The sequence below is a fragment of the Apteryx mantelli genome, chromosome 3, assembly GCF_036417845.1.
Source record: "Apteryx mantelli isolate bAptMan1 chromosome 3, bAptMan1.hap1, whole genome shotgun sequence".
NCBI classification, from domain to species: domain Eukaryota; kingdom Metazoa; phylum Chordata; class Aves; order Apterygiformes; family Apterygidae; genus Apteryx; species Apteryx mantelli.
Genome location: NC_089980.1, coordinates 84,499,131 through 84,516,474, shown reverse-complemented (window position 1 = coordinate 84,516,474; position 17,344 = coordinate 84,499,131). Strand labels below are relative to the sequence as shown.

Sequence of the window (17,344 nt, the reverse complement as noted above, 5' to 3'; positions counted from 1 at the left end):
CTCGGCGCCCAGCTCCCCCCGGAGCAAGGCTGGCCAAGGCCTTTGGGGGCTGCCGGGCGCAGCGCGCAGGTGAGGGCGGCCGCGCCGCGCTGCGCCGCGCCGCGCCGGGGGGGGGCGGGGACAGCTCGGGGCCGCGGGCTCCGGCCGCGCCGCAGGAAGCGGCACCATCGCCCCTTCCTCCTCTCCTCCTCCTCCTCCTCCTCCTCCTCGTCCGCCGCCGCCTGCTGCTCCCGCTGCCCGCCTCCCCGCGGCGGCGGCGGGGCCGCGCCCGCTCCGCGATGCCGCGGCACTTCTCGCTGGCCGACTGCGAGGCGATGGGCTTCGACCTGGACCACACGCTCTGCCGCTACCACCTCCCGCAGAGCGCCCGGGTGAGCACGGCCGTGCGCGGCGCGGCGCGGCCTGGCCTGCGCGGGGGCGAGCGGGGCGGCCCCGCCGCGCGCCGCGCCGCGCAGACGGCGCGGGGAAGGCGCGCTGAGCCGCGGCGGCCGCGCTGCGCCGGGAGTGGGCTCCGCGCCCGGCGCCTGCTTGCTCAAATACCCATACAGAAACTTAAAAAATAATAATTAAAAAAAATTAAAAGGGCATGTCTCTCGGACCGCTTTCTCGGCAGGCCGCTCTGTGCGAGCCTGGGGGACAGCCATGTCTTCTTCCGTGAACACGGCGCTGCTCGAGAGTTTTCACAACTGCAGCAGCACCGGGAGGAAGCTCGGCTCCCCCAAGCAGATAGAGAGGCGCTGCAGGCAGAGCTGCAAGCACGCAGCACTTTCGAGAATCCTTGAAATCAAATGTCGAGCTTGAAGTCAGGCAGCATCTCTGAATTGGCATTGTTGCCCTTCCTTAGGGAGAGGAACTATCGTCATGTGCAGTCCATTCCCGACCTTGAAACTTTTTTTTTTTCCCCAGGCTGGCACATTGTAAACTTTTTGATAATCTTTCATTGATTCCTAGTTCTTTGTTGATGTCAGGACTTTGCAGTGTAGCTGTCCTGTGTCATGGATGCGCTTGGTGCCACTCTCTCGCCCCCCCCCCTTCCATGCACACACCTTTTATTTCCCTCCATTTCCCTACAGCACATTTTGCACTGTACCTGATTAAAATCATACATTAATTGTAAGATACTGCAGAATTTGATTCAGAAACATGTTTCTGAGGTATCCCACTTTTAAATAAGGAATGCTATAGGATTCAGTATATCCTGTTTTGGAAAACTGCATTGCTTCGTATAGCAATTTTTGTCTTCCCTGGGGAGAAGCATCTTTCTTACAAAAGAAGGATCAATCATAGGAACATACTGTGCTCCAATATATGTGCTGTTATGTTCCTACTGGAAGCTATGTAACTCTGGACTTAACTTTGCATGTTCCTTCTGTTATCCCACGCATCACATCTTTACACAGGCACATTCTTCCTGATAATTTTTTCTAATGAAAGCAGACGTTAGACAATTGGTAACTGAAAGGTTTTTTTTTAAAAAAAAGTACTAAATTTAGTTCACTCTTCATCTTTTCACAGCGCACTGAGACAGACTGACACATGCACATCTCATGCTGCCTTATCCATTGGAAAAAAAAACTTAAAAATGCTGACAGCTGAGCATCCAATTAGTTCTTACACTTTCTGTGTTGACCTTCATGTTGCTCTTTCTCAGACATAATTCATATTCATTCCAAGAGCAGCTTTTGCAATAAAAAGGCCAGGGAACAGCTTTAATGAAAGAACCATGAGAAAAAGGGGACAATTGCTATTTATGATTTTTCTGTTACTTAAGGACCTGGCAGCATCTGCATAGATCCCCTTGTACAACTTTAGCAGCTGTTGTACCAGACTTCAACAGAGTTGTTTCTGAACTTAGAACTAACCACAGTTTATTCAAGAGTTGTCTGTTTCCTTCAAAGTATGTTCTTTAGGGTATTTAAAAAATGTCCTCTAACTGTAGTTGTTTATTGGCTCAGAAACCACTTGTTGCTTCATGGTAACTGTGACATTGAAAAAAAAAATGGGGAAAGGGAAGTAGCTACTAGTCTTCAGTACTTATTACCATTTTAGTTTACCAACAGTCTTGAAAAACTGGGGCATAAGGTAAAAGGCTGCAAACTTGGTTATGCTAGAAAAATTGTACCAGAACTATTGTGCAAGTGTCTTGAGCTGTTGTCCAGCTATGACAGAAATAACGTCAGGCACTGAGTTAGTTTGCATTGGGAGTAAGCAAAGTGGCAGGCTCCCTAACTCCCTGGTTTGATTTCTCTTAAGAGGCACTAAAACTCATATCATCTTTCCACTTCCCAGGGAAGCAGTATCTTTGATCTCATTCAATCAATATAATTAATGTATGTATTTTCTCATTTGTAGCTAATATATGATAGTTTTGCTCAGTATCTGGTAACGGAGAAGGGTTATGACAAAGACTTGCTGAATATAACTCCAGAGAGCTTAGATTTCTGGTAAGTACATTGAAAATAACAAAGGCTATCTTCAAACTTCCATTTTTCTGTAATTTTTACAAAGCTTGGAAAATAGCATATTTAGCTTTAGACAGTCATTGTTATGGTTGTCAAGCCCAACAGAAAATTCCTAAATTACAGCTTTAAGTACTTGTTGGAGCAAGTGTTTGTCATGAGCTACTTCTAACTTGGGTATTTTCAAGACAGAACTGAATATCCAAGCTTGCTCTGTCTTGTGCTTCTAGCTGTCTAGATACAAGTTTTCTAGTCTGACTTAATCTCCTATTTTATGCATCTCCTATATCTTCTACCTTCAATTCAATTGGTAAATCCAGTAACTCTCAGAAGTTAGTCATATCTCATTTTTCTCTTGACAGACATGTTTTTGTTTGTGTAAGGCGGAATAATCCCAACAGTCTCCTGAGGAACTGAGGAACAGTGTCGTGCCAGGAAGTAGCCCAGGAATGGCACTTTAGGCACAAAGCTGTAATGCAGAAAACTGAAATGCAAGTTCCTAGTCTGAGCTGAGTGGTCTCTGAGCAGGAATTTGGATGTGGGTTTCTGATATTCCAACCTTAATAGACTATTGTCTAGGCCTGGGGAGGAGGGGGGTTTTGAAGGCCTGGTTGTCACTATTTTTTTTTTAGCAGAAACACATGTTTTTGAACAAATGAATGCATTATGTGCAGAAAAAAAAAGTCAGTTGTTTTCACAATTCAGTATTTGATGGTTTCCAACCACATCTACTTTCCTCTTTCATGTGACAAGGAATGTATCCGTATTCCTCATGTTTTGAGACTTCTAAGGCATAAAATCAGTTATTAAGATCTAGGTATCCAGGCCTCAGTCCTTTGTTGGATCTGGGGTTTAATAGCATGGACGTGCAGACCCACAGTGCTGGCAGCTCTCTCTCTGTGCTACTCTCCCAGGCTTCTCATCAGCTTCATCCATGAAAGGCTTGGGTCTGCTTGCCGCCTTCATGGCGGCATACTGACTTTCTTTTGGGTATCTTGTGATAGAGGATGAGGGTGGCATTACTTTTTCAGTCTTTATTCTCATTGTTGTTCTAGATATTGAACACTGAACTCATTTTTCGAACAATCTAAACTAACATAAATTCAGTTGTGCCTTACAGGTGTAAGCTACAAATTTCCTAGTGGAGCTGGGAACTCAGCAATACCTTGTGCACTCTTCACCATATTAATGCTGGCTAGTACTGCATTGCTTCTGCTTCACATGCTCCTTAGGAATTGCCTCATTTAGATTGATGTTCTGCCCCTCTCTCCATTAGCGATTGATATTATTCTAATAATAGAATAGGAGAGTTGTAACAGAGAAAAAATATTTTTTTGTTAATAGTAGAAGTGACTTAAATATCTCATTTCTTAGCTGTATATGTTTGGACCTTAATCCTCCAACCTTATCTATATGATTAGTCACACTGAACTTACTGAACAATGGAACATGTTTTATTTAGTAGGAATTTGCTATGTAAGTGAAATCCTGTCTTCACTGTAATACTATGTACTTGCATATATACAATATTGTTCAAGCATGGAAGTGTTTGAAGGTTTGTGATTTTGCTGCTCTTGTGTAGCATCACTGTATAGTTTCTGTAACTGCATTTCATTATCCTGGTATATAATGAAGCATTCCCCTGAAAGCATTCATTGCTTGCTTCTTCCTTTAAATAAAATTATATGCAGTTGTAAAGGCTTGGTGTTTGACCTTGAAGATGGAAACTTCCTGAAACTTGCAGAAGATGGAACAGTTCTGAGGTAATATTGATAATAAATTTTTATTACTAAACAAATACCAACATTTTATACTCTTTCTGAAAGTCATCTCTGAAGTTTATTAAACGTTTAAATGAATATATGCTGAAATTAGTATGTAAAAGTTTAAATACTCTTTGGTAACCTGGTGCTCATTTTCTTTTAATGTTCCTTAAGCAGTCTTTTCATAACATTTCTGTGTTAGTGAGGAATATCTAATTTTTAATAAACACTTGATGAGTTTTGTACTGTGCTTTTTCATCAGACTATATATTAGTTAATGTTGTGACTCAGTATAGATTTAGTACTTATTTTTCTGCCCAAGACTCTGACTACATACTGATCTTGAAACTAAATTCACTTTTTCAATGGCTACCAATGTACTCTTTGTCCAATTCTGCAAAGATCCAGGGTAATTTTTTTTTCTAATTGTGAATAACATCACTGAGTTAGAGTCAGTGCTAATGACTAATGCTAACGCTATTGACAGGAGCTTTTTTCATAGTTCTGCCTTGCACTCTGTGAGTTTTGCGAGACTTTAGAATGGCATATATGCTCTTTACACTGTGTTTTATTGTGCAGTGTGTATTGATAGTTCAAGTATAATGTTCTCACACAACTGAGAACAATACAGAGTGATTGGGTCAGCAGCTGAAACACAGTAGCCAAGCCCTGAAACAATCTAACCTCTGTGTAGTAGTCCTTTTAATTTATGGAGGATTGTAATGCATATGATAAAAGCCTAGATCCTAGAAAACTTCTCAGTTATAACTAGAGTTACTTCTGAAGTGAACATCAACTCATAGGCACCTACCTCAGTATTCAATTGCAATACATTACTGTGCACTAGAAGTAGTTTGGCTGTTAACTTTTTTTTTTTTTTTTTAATAACTTAATGCATCAAACAGGGCAAGCCATGGTACAAAAAGCATGACATCTGAAGAGATCCTGGAGACTTACAGAAGGAGGGAATGGAAGCATTTTAGTTCAGTCAATGGAATGCTTTCCCGCTCAGGTAGGTGCGTCTTAGTATGCTGTGTTCTTTGAAATTGCTCTAGCTATTTCAGCACTTCCTAGAATTAGTTCTTACTACAAATGCTTCAAATATTTAAAAATATTTGAGCTGAGAATTACTGAAATAGGTAGGTTTGGGGAGGGGGGGTTGTTTTTGTATTTTTAACTTCTAATACTGAAGTTCAACGTAAATTTAGGTCACCAACGATGAGACAAATAACATCTCACATAAAATGAGGTGTCAGTGTAGATCTGTTTTGGTTATAGAAATGGGCACATTATTCTTTGATGAAGTAGACTGAGATTACCACATTTAGGACACCTGTTGGGCAAATCACAAGTTTTTGTTAATTGTTGACTCACTGAAGTCACTGCTGATATTGGAGGCCTAAGTACATGTGCAAAGGACAGAGCAGATATGGGGACAAACCTACACTCCTGCTGTGATAAAGGTTTTTTTGTTTCGAGATGGAGCCACTTTGTGAAGGCACTGTGGCTGGGTCTGCATCCTTGCTAGCCACCTGTGCTTTCTCTCCACTTTGGTCTTGGCCATTGCAAGTAATAAAGACAAAGCGCTCAGCTAAGTTGTATTGTCTTCTGTAGCAGAGATATTTTCCTTAAGATTTTGCTATCATAACTTGTTCAAGATACTTATTCTGAAGTACAGGTAATTGTTTGCAACTGTGCGGATGAGAGAGGTGCATCTACTATATGACCAAATGAAATCTTTCTTATTCTTTGAGAAGTGAGCTTGGCCTCCTCTCTTGTGAATATTAATCCCTGTTTTGCTGACCACTTCTTTAATATACATAAGGGACAGCACAGTTCCATGAATAAAATAAATAAATCAAAGCCCCATGAATACAAAAAAAAAAAATCACTCTTGAGTCATTTCACCCCTAAGAAAGAACTGTTGAACATGGCCTCAGCCTGGGAGGGACATCTGTACCCACCTGATCACGAGCTATATGGGGGGCTCACATTGTAAGGTGGGCCTGCTTCCCTGTGGGCTGCAGCACTGTCTCCAGGAAGCCTTGTTCCTTGCACACACATGCTAAGACCTGTCTGGATGTTTTTGCAAGAACTTCTCAAGTCTCTGTGGGGCCTGTATTGGGCATAAATGGCAGGGTTTGGGTAGCAGGGTGCTGGGAAGTCATGAACCATGCTGTGCTGGTCACAGCCGTTTCCTGCTGAATCTGAAATGTATGAAAACAACCTACCACCTGCCAAAACTGCAGCCCATCAGGGGAGCATGTGGCGCCTCTGCTCAGGCGGGTTTAAGAAAGAGCAGTGGCTGCCAGGGGCTGCAGATGCAGGAGGAGACATGTAAGGAGACACACACAAGCAGTCACAGGAGAAGACACAAAGGGGGACATGTGAGGACAAGTGTGAAGAGACCCATTTGGAGAAACAGAACAGAGGAGGCACATTGGAATGGGACATAGTTGGGGACATGCCTGCAGATGCGCTCTTGCAAAGAGGTGCTCCATGCTGGAGGAGATACCTCTGAGGGACCATGGCCACACGTGGCCCACGCTGGAGCAGGGACACTACAAGGGACCGCAGCCATGGGGGAACCACACCAGGGCAAGGACACCGCGAGGGACATTGTTTATATCTTCTTTGTTACTCAATACCTGAATCAGTCACTAAAAGTTTACGTTAATTGAAAATAAATTAAATTAAGAGAAATTCCCTGAGTCAGGACTTTTTTGCCCATGACAATCCACTGCTAGGGAAAGTTTTTGAAGAGTTGTATGATGTAGCCCTGACTCTTAAAAGACTCCTGATTCTCCCCTGTCTCTTCTACTCCTACTTCTGGGACCATAATATTTATTTTTAAAATCTCACTGCCTTATTAATCTATAGATTAACAACTTTCGGTTGTTAATTGAGTGAGACTTAGAAGTGAGAATAAAGGCTAACAAATTTATCATTAGATTAGGAAGCACACAATGTTTATTACCAGTAAAATCCAAATTGGAGCTTATAATAACATTTTATTATTATTATTATTAATTATTATTATTTATGATTAAACCATATAGTATGAATTAAAGGAAGTAGTTTTTTGGGAGGTTGATTTTTTTTCTTTTTTTTTTTTTTTAGCTAAATACTATTTGTATGATAATTATTTTGACCTACCAGGAGCACTCCTTTGCGCAAGGGTTGTGGACAGCTTAGATCGGGTAAGAACTAGATTGTTTTAAACAAAATATTCTGTTATCTTTTCCATCATTATTAAATGCATGTGAATACTGTATTCAACAAAGTTAAGGTTTATTGCTTTTTTCTGCTTTCGAACTTTACATTCTGGATTTATAGTGTATTAAAGTTGTCTCCCAAGCTAATTGTGAGATACATGGCAAATTCAAAATACATTTACTTCCACCAGAGGGCACAAATAACTAGCATAAGAATAGGTTAATACCTTTTGCTCGAGTTTACTCTTTGATATGCAGAATATTGTTCTTAAAATCTTCTTGAATTGTATTTGATGATACTTGAATTATATCTAATGTAATTCTTCTGGATGATATGGTTTGCTACTTTGCAGGACTAATAAATGTGTTGAAAGCTTAATTCCCTCCTCCTCAAACTTGTTTTTTTGTCTTAAATATATTGATCTGATATAAATACACCTCTGGAGTAGTAGCTGATTTTGTTGTTGTTGTTTTGCTCAGCTATGCAACAAGTTCAATTCTCAGAACAAAAAAATACAATTGCTTGAACTTTTTTCAGTGCTTTATAGACAGACAGTATGTCCTCAATTCTACCTGTGAAGTTTAATGTCCTTAGATTCAGTTGCGTTAGAGAAGCCCTTATCTTAATCTTGTGGGCAGCTAGGGGAAGGAGAGGGTTCTTCCTATAGAGTAAATATCTTTGCTGCAATAGAATACTGCTGTAATCTTTTGGCTATAAGCTACTGGCTAAAGATACCAAAGCACTACACCATTAAAAACTGTAGATCCTAAACTTTGCCTGCAAAGTGGAATTCAGAGCTGTGAGAGAGGTGTCTACACTCCCTTTTGGTGTCGCCTGCTTGGTGCTCCACTCCAAAATAGCACACAGAATAGATTGCTGCCTAAGTCCATGTGCTACAAAGAGTTATCTAAAGCTAGTTTATAGGGAGACTCTGAGGGCAGGAGCGTCATAAGACTCTTAATGGGATTTTAGTGCCTGATTAAGCTCCTTCCCCTACTGTCCACAGCTTAGAACCCTCTCTCAGAAGTGACATTTGTATTGTATTATTTTATTCTATATTTAATTTAGTCTCAGGGCAAGTCACCTACTTATTGAGAGAAGGGTGGTGCTGAAGCATGTCATGGTATGTGTGTACCACTCATGCACATCCAGTTACCAATTCATAAGCTGGAACACTGACCCTGTCTTCAGCCTGAGAGAATTAAATCCATGTCTTGTTTCCTCAAAGAGCTACTAGAATTGGGTCATACATCTTCTTTATCAGCTAGCAATTCTGGAATATTTTACTGCATATTGGTCCAGTTTTAACAGGAGGACTAAAGTAATTCCCTGGGACATTACCATCAGGCAGATGATTCAGGACACAAGATGGGAGATGGTGGGCCTAAACCTCTCCAGCACTCATGCCCTGGACACATGCTGCAATTGTTAAGCTGTTTTCCTGAGAGGGTAGAGACCATCACATTTTCTTCCATGTTTTTAAAAGAAAATGGAGGCTTCTGCTTCCTGTTATGGGAGCCTGTTTAGTAAAGGCTGTTTTTCATCCCCTTTCCAGAAAATATTTTAGGATATCAGGAAAGTTTCTTACTGGAAGTGAACAGAACTTCTAGGTCTGGGGTTCAGAATGGGCTTAGATACGGGGTGGATCCTGGGCCACTCTATACTGTTACAAACAAAGCTGCTCCTAGCCTGTCCAGGACTCCTGCATGTTTTCAGACAAAGCAGAGGAGCTTCGCGGTGACTTGGACCTTTGCATTGAAGCTCTATGCAAGATTCTTCTTTGTCTGATACTTCAGCTAATAAAATCACATTTGATAATCGCTGCCAGATTCATGGTGGACTGAATGGGCCTGCACCCGGTTCTGTCTCTGCTTGCTGGATAGTGGTCTGTTTTCTTGTATATCTTAGTGCAACGGCTGTGGATTTGCAGGGAGCTAGTCTGACAATTATTTTAGTCTTCTCTGAGGTCAACTGTGTTTTAAAGGAAGAGTACCTGTATTTAAACTAGTAACCATTCATCCACAGAGCAACACTCTGATGTTAACTCATTTCACTGATTAAAAAAAAATAATAATAATAAGGAAAGGTCAGTCACGTGAAGTATGAGGGGAGCTGACAGTTCAATCTGCCTGTTCAAAGTGGTAGGCTAGTGCTATCACCACCAGACAGGTAGGTGTTCCTTGACATCTCCTGAACACAACTTTCAGTAATGAACTTGGCTAGCAGCTAACTGAAATTTGACATATATGGAGCCTGTTGTTTTCTGTATTAGTCCTTTAACGTATTTTTGCCATGGTTTGCTATGGAAATTGCTAAAAAAATAAGTTAAAAGCTTCCACATTGAGTCTTTGCTGCTCTTAACCTGTAGAGTCAGTGGATTAACCATAGTCCTGGTCAATCGTGCACATAATAATAAATATAATAAATTTATAATAATAATAAATATAAATTATAATAATAAATATAATAAATAATGATATGTCTTGATAGTACAACTTGCTGGTTGTCAAATCAAAGGCAAACTGTTCGTCCAGAAGATCCAGTGGCAGATTAGGTCTGAAATAGCAATTTACTTCAGCACATATAAACTCCATGTTTTTCATTGGAGACATTAAGTTTGTTTCAATTTCTGAACTTTTCCAGCTCTTGAAAGCACCTTATGCTTACAAAGTGGGTCATTTTTCATGTATCGGTGCAGAAGTGGGCTGACAGGTTCAGAACACAGAGGATGTGAAATCTGTCAACAATTGCATCAAAATTTCTGCTAATGTAGGTGTGGAAAGCCTGTAACAACACTACAAAAATAATTTCTGCAGTGTACAAACTTAGAGATATTCCAGACTATACTACCGGCTTGCTACTGCCCTGTACCTTGAAACTCTGAGCACCTCTTAGGAGCTCCATAATTAACCCTCTACTCTGTAATGTGGTCTGGTTGCCTTGTTGCATCTGTGTTTAATTCAATGCTCTTAAAGTTTGTAGTGTTTGAGAGTGCTCCGGGACTCAGCTAGTCGAGAAGCTTTTTCTCTTCCTTCGTGAGATCCTGAAAGGGCATTTGAGGTTAAGTGGAGCATTTCTGCGCTCTGTTCCTAGCACGGCTTTCTAGGAATGGCAAGCGACTGTAAGCACAGATTGCTTTTCCCTGTTGTTCTGCCAGGGCTAGGGTTTGGCAGTCTTCAAAGTACAATGCAACACAGTGCTGCTCAGCCTGGCTTCTGGCTAAATATTTTATATTGTGTTTGGGGTGGAGTTACTGGCAGAAGGACCTGGCCACTAAATTCTAGTGAATGTTTGTGCCAGTTCGAAGGTGAAAGGTGATACGAGTGCCAGACTTGAGATAATGTCAACCTGCTAATTAAGTACAGAATATGAAGCCCTAGGAACTTCTTTTTCCCAAATACCAGTGGGATGGCTCATTCAATAAGTTGCTCTTGCACTTAACGCTCCTCTTCGCTGTGAAGTTTTAGAGTTCCTCACAAATATTAATCCTTTCTCCTTTACCCTCCCTCCCCACACCATATTCTCCTGAAGAAGGAAGGTAACTTGCCTGTGGTTACCCAAAGTTCACAGTTAAGCTGGGTGCTGAGTCCTGAGGTCCTGAATCCCACTGCCTAAGACTGTTTTACTCCTTTACAAAATCCTCTTATTTATTCATGGCATTCCTATCATTGTCTCAATATGTAAGCTCAAAATAACTGATACTTGATGTAATGACTAGGTTCCATTGACTCTTACAGCATGATAGGCAGAAAAAATATGACTTTTGGAAGGACATGGTGGCTGCGATCCAGCATAATTATAAAATATCAGCTTTTAAAGGTAAGTAGGTTCACTGAAAACTTATTATAATAGCTGAAAATATTGCATATGCTTGCCAGAGCAGAGCAGAGTACATCTGTAAGTATCCTGTGTTTTACTCAACACAGTTTTTACTTTTCAAGCTTATAAATAGTTGTATAGTAGACATGTTTATGCTGAAATAGAAAATCTTTACTGTTAGTATTTATATCTAGTTTAGCTGGAATTGTTTTGATATCATTTAAAACACTCCTGATATGCTGTTTCACTGAATTCAAAGGGAAAAATAATTTCCTCCTGTAATTAGTACTGTAGTGTGGATGTCCTTGAACTGTATTTTAACTCTGTTGTTCCTTGTGTTCTTGTATTCACAAATAAAATGCATTGAAAAACCTTAAGTAACTACTATTTGATAAATTTCCTTTAGTACTCTAGTTTTGATCAGAACTCCTTATGTAGTCTGTTGAGACAATGGTGAGATGACTGTTATTTTCCTATTTTTTCAAGCTATTTTGGAATTCTGTTAAATTTACCAGAAATTGCAGAGGATTTTTTTTTAAGATAAGAGCCTTCCTCCACTGAAAATGTAGTATATATTAGAACTGGAAAACAACTTGGATCTCTTCATCTAGAAATAATTTTCCTCCTTTCACAGACTAATCTTCTGAGTTTTTATTAAGTATATAAAATAATATAAGTAAGTTGAGAATAAAAGTTAATTATCCTGCATGTGCACACAATTAAATGAAATTATTTTAGCTATGATTTTTTTGTAAAAAGACTATATGCAACTTGGTTCAGAATTCTGTATCATTTTTGCTGACAGTGTTTTCTGAGAATTACCTCTGTTGATACAACACTCATTAGACACAGATATAGTTTAGATCTTCTTAAAACCTGCCTTCTGTTCAGCAGAGACGTAGTTTATGCTGAAATATGCAATCAGATTTATTGTATTTTTTCAAACGTAACTGACAAAATTGTCTCAAAAGGGCTCCAAACAAAACTAGAAGCTGATGTCAGAATGCATATTGTAAAAGACAGCTATATACTTCTCATGTGTTTTTGTTTGTTGCTGTTATTGTGTCCCCATTGAAGGTTAGAGTATGTATGGTAGTTAAGAATCCTTCCATGAACTCAACTCATTCATACATGAGATTAAAGCATCCTCTGTTTTTGGCTGATATTAAAGAAATCAATTATAATCAACTGTAACCATATTTCTTTAGATTTCACATTAATGCTTTTTCAAATCATGACAGGTGTTTGTTCTAAAAGGTGTAGATTATGCAGAGTTTTGTAAAAAAAAAAAAAAATTTTTAAGTGTTCTTTGGAAAGGAATGAAAAAAATTTGAAGTCTGGTCTCAAAAAACGTATAAATAATTGTGTGTTTATCTATATGTGTGTGTGTGTATATACATATGCGTATATCTACCTGTTGTACGTATTTATGTATGTAAGTATGGAACCTGCATACAAACAGATGTGTGATATGACTTGATCTTTTTTAATTACTGTCAGAATTGGTACTTTAATACACCTGCACCTTAATTGTAATAGACCTCTCTGTTACAAAAACCATAAGGCACATGCACAACAGTAATAAAATTTGGGATAACATAGTAACTGATAGGCATGAGCTATTTTGGATAAGTTTTGTAAAATCAGAAGTTGTAAAACAATGCAGATTGTACACAGTACTTAAAAGTTTTAATGTATGAAAGTGCTAAGGTCTGTCTTGCATCATTTTGAAAGGCCTCATAGTGGCCTTATTTTCCTTTAATAACATGGTCCTGTGGATAAGGCACTGAATGGGTTTAGAAGAACTGGAGATTATTTCCTCCTATACCATGTACCTATGATATTCCTGTGGAGTATCTCTTTTTGCTTCACGTTCTCCTCTGCAGAATGGAAATAATGATACTAGTCTTCTGCCACAGGTTTATGCCAGAGAGTTGTTGCAGTGGGTTTTTGTTGTTGTTGTTTCCCCCACACACTGCCCCCCAGCTGCAAGCTTAACATAACTTCCTGAGAAAAGTCTTAAAGCCTGCTGTAGCTCAATTTCTACATACCAGGAAGTCCCATGGTCTTTCTCAGCCCAGAGCCTGGGCCTGCAAACCACAGCCTCTTGACTTAACTCCATGCCCTCAATGACTTGCAGATGGTTTAACCCTTTAGAGGAGAACAGTGCTCATTTACAGGTAGTCAAGGTAAATTTTGTAAAGCAAACTTATTAAGTGGTCAGTTGAGGAGACGTAAAGTTCCCAAGTCTGCTGTCTTAGTAGTGCCATTGTCAGTGATGGAGCAGAACGACTGGCAGTTTTATTTTTTGAAATCCGTAAAGTGTTTGCAAGTCACTCTGTCTCTGGTTTGTTGTCAGTATGCCCTTGTTTCTCTGTGTCCCTTCTCTTTTTCACATGATTTCTTTGATCATTAGTCAGATGTCTGGTGGATTTTGCTTTTCATTGTCTTAGCCATGGTAATTGCCTTAGATAATTGCCCTTTTATATTTTTTTTGGATGGCTCTTTCAGATAGCCATGATCATCCTGACTCTCAGCTTAATGCAGGATATTAACCCCCTCTTCTACTTATAAGGAAGTGAAGAACTGAGGCTTGCAGAAAGAATGTAAGATACAAATAACATAAGATCCTAAATAGTTGTCTTATTCAAATCCTCCTTTGTGAAGGAGAACTCCCCGAAATTGGGGGGAATCTATTAAAAATGCTATTAGAAAAGCATGGTGCCAAAATAGTAAAAGCACAGTGACAAAATAGTGAACATAGACATTCTCATTTTCAGAATGGTCATTGCTCACCTAAGAATACCTGCAAGAGTAGACACTCAACTTTTATATCAATTGCAGATAGCAATTTTGTGAGAATCCTTTTCATAAAACTTAAGTTTCACTTAAGATTGGGATATTTTGCTGCTTTAAGGTGATTAATATTGCTTCATGTGTGTTTCATTTACCATATTTTCTATTTCTCAGTGTATAAATTAGTAAAGAACAATTTTAAAGGAAATGCCATGTGGCAATATGATTTACACTGTATAATTATGCGTCTGCCCACAATATATTATGGAAATGATATTTGGTCTTAAGAGGAGTAATGAGGGCTTGAAGTATTCTAGAAGCATTTGCACATCAAAATATTTCAGATTTGGTGATTTTGACAGAAAAATCTATAGTTTTTTGCAGAAAGAAGATTCCTATTAAAACTTCTTAGATCAGAATTGTATAGAATATCTCTTAAAAACTGATTTCTCTCTCACTTACATGGTTGTCTTTCCCTGTCATTTCCCTGACGCTTCTGGTAACTACAGCAACTGCAGCTATATAGTTTAATTATACATTTATAGTATTTTCAGTTGCCTCATATGGTTATATTTTACACTGGAAATAAAGAGTCTTCATAAATTGCCCATAAGAAGGCTTGATGGGATATGCTGTCAGGTTTCAAGGGTGCATCTGAGAAATTTGTCATTGAATATCTTCCAAAAAAAAAAGAAAAGAAAAGAAAAAAAAGAAAAAATAAAGTGCTAGACATAAAACCTTTTTCTTTTTTAAATAATTTGCATTTTCTCTGTCTATTTTTGATGTAATTGATCAGTATTCTGAAATGACATGTTTATGCATGTGAAATGTGATTTTGGGGGGGAAAACCAGATCTTTCTAAAATACTCCATCCTCTCCCCAAGCATTCCCTCTCTCCCTCTCTGTCTCACACACACACACACACACACACACACTTTGTAATCACAGGTTTATGGTATTGCCCTATTGTCTTGACAGAAGATAGTTTATCTAGATATCTGTGATATTGCTATGCTTTATGTGCAGCTTTAAATACAACAAACAAAAAGCAAAGAGATTTTTCTGGCCAAAAGGAAAGAATTCTTTAAAAATGCTCTAAAACATTAGGAATTCCTAATGTTGGTAGAGTTCGGAGAAAAGAGACCATTATTTGTCTTAATCCTGAAAATGGCAACACAGATCCAAGCAAACAAATTTGTTACACTTTTCTCCTGGACATTTCAGCTAAAAACAGAAGGGATCATTTGGGTACCTCATGCATTCGGTAACCATTTGAGAACTACTGAAATTCAAAAATCTTTTTGCAGCCTTTGGACATGAGTTTTTGTACTCTTACAGGCACTGATGCTTTTATTTTAATCTCATATAGGATTTTTTTTTTCCTTTAATGCCATGATCCTGAAAACTGTGAGGTTTTTGAAAGAGCTTTATGTTTAGATAGGTTGCTAATCTTCTTGTGGAGAAGATATTAAAAAACAAAAACAAAAGCAGACCTGTAAGATGAACAAAAATAAAGTGCTTCAGAAATCCTAGTCTCTCAGGGAGAGGAGTTGAGGGGCACTGTGATTTTTGACTATTCTGTCTGGGCCATACAACTATCATCCATATTGTTACCTGATTGCATCTACCTCTTCAAAGCCCAGCATGCAGAGGTCATGTATTTATTTTCCAGTAGTCTTCCCTTCTCCCTTCAGCTGCATATAAATAGGATTGACTTCTTTGAAGCTCTTCTTTTATCTTCTGATAAATATAGTTTATATTTCCTCATAATGGTTAAGAATCTTAAAAACCCTCTCAAGGTTCCTTCTTGGTCATGACTGTAAAGCTAAAATCAAGGTATAAGCTGTGTTTGTATCAAAATTTTCTGTGTAACCTCTAAGTCTTCAGTGTTTTGGGTTGCTTTCTTAATGTCTGGATACTTATGAAAAATCATCAAAAAGACAGGCGTCAGGTACTAAGTTGTAGACTTATCTGAGGTCCTATATGCTCACTGGAGAAGCAAAGACATAAAAGGACAAAACCTAGTTTCATTTAAAGTGGATGCAAGATAAGTATTAGTGAACTTTACTTTCAAGAATACAGTGGGAAGACTAGCTAATTAGAATCACAGGACAGTGATGTATGGCTGGGCACCAAGTATCTCAGGCAATTTAAATGTGTTTTGGCCTGCATTTCATATATAAAGCAATTAAGCAAAACTTTACAACTACTGAGCAGTTTTTTCCATCTCCAGTACCCAGTCTCTAGTTGTTTCTGAAACAAAAGTGCCAAATTGGTTGAATGTATTGGCAGCTGCACATACTATGTTTAAATACTGGAAAGATGAATTAATGAACTTATGCAAGTGACTGCATAGGAAAACATTTTCAGTACAAAAAAGAGAGAATTCTTAGCAGACCTGTAGTAAAGTTTTCTTTTAAAGTAAGAAAGTGGAAAGGTGAAGACTGACATTTCAGACTGAAGTGCCTTGAGCTGTATTTTGGCTTGAAAGAAGGAAGTATCACAGAATTGCTACTTGTAACTTGTGGTACTGTCCACTGTACTATTTCTGTACAAGCATTTGTATGTAATTTTGTAATAGTGTTACCTATTTCACTTGCCTAGGTCTACTTGGCTGCTAACTAAGCAGATCTAATCATCCTCTCTCCTTCAGTATTTATTACCTTACCAAAGTATAGCCTAAGCGGCAGATTTCCTTACTCAGCAGTCCTTAGTAAAGGGAGCAAAAACAATTATGCAAAGTTACTTTCTTAGTAGTTCATTACAGTTTCTGAAACTATATCGTTTCAATAATGATGGATTGACTTAAAGGTTCCCTGACTGTTTATTAATACCAACATTTTATCAAGTGCTTAGGAAATTTTAGGTTTCAAATGTGCACAATATAATAAGCCTCAGGTTTTGCTTTCTTGAAGAAATGGTCATATCACAGAACTTTTAAACATAGGCTTATGTACTTTTAGTTCAAGTGATTAATATCTTCTATTAAAAAAAATAAGCTAAATAATAGTTTTAGAGTTGATAAGCTTTTGATGCTTTTATGTATACTTCTAATGCTGAACATGAATGGTAACTGCCATCTGAAGAAATGTGTGATCAAACTGTTACAGTTAGACAATTTATAAGCACTAATTTTAGTGAGCTAGCTCACTTTATACTGTTAACTTTACATAGTGTCTTACAGATTAATGTAATATCTAATGTTTGAGTGTATAGTGAATATGATTATGTCCTCTGACTAATTACTGTTACCGTCAGATGAATTTAACATTTGATTGAAATATATTCCCA

General features: G+C 38.6%; 1 protein-coding gene across 4 annotated transcripts in view; it reads left to right on the top strand.

Moving 5' to 3' along the window:
* The first annotated feature begins 200 nt into the window (after nt 1-200).
* NT5DC1 (5'-nucleotidase domain containing 1) overlaps nt 201-17,344 on the top strand; it is a 175,376-nt gene continuing 158,232 nt past the window's right edge. For 3 of the 4 annotated variants that reach the window (XM_067293823.1, XM_067293821.1, XM_067293822.1), the window contains exons 1-6: nt 201-371; nt 2,353-2,444; nt 4,151-4,222; nt 5,128-5,234; nt 7,343-7,422; nt 11,176-11,257. In XM_067293823.1, coding sequence (XP_067149924.1) covers nt 279-371; nt 2,353-2,444; nt 4,151-4,222; nt 5,128-5,234; nt 7,343-7,422; nt 11,176-11,257 — 526 coding nt within the window. In that variant the 5' untranslated portion in view covers nt 201-278. The remainder of the gene's footprint in view (nt 372-2,352; nt 2,445-4,150; nt 4,223-5,127; nt 5,235-7,342; nt 7,423-11,175; nt 11,258-17,344) is intronic. The other variant, XM_067293820.1, reaches the window with a different exon arrangement.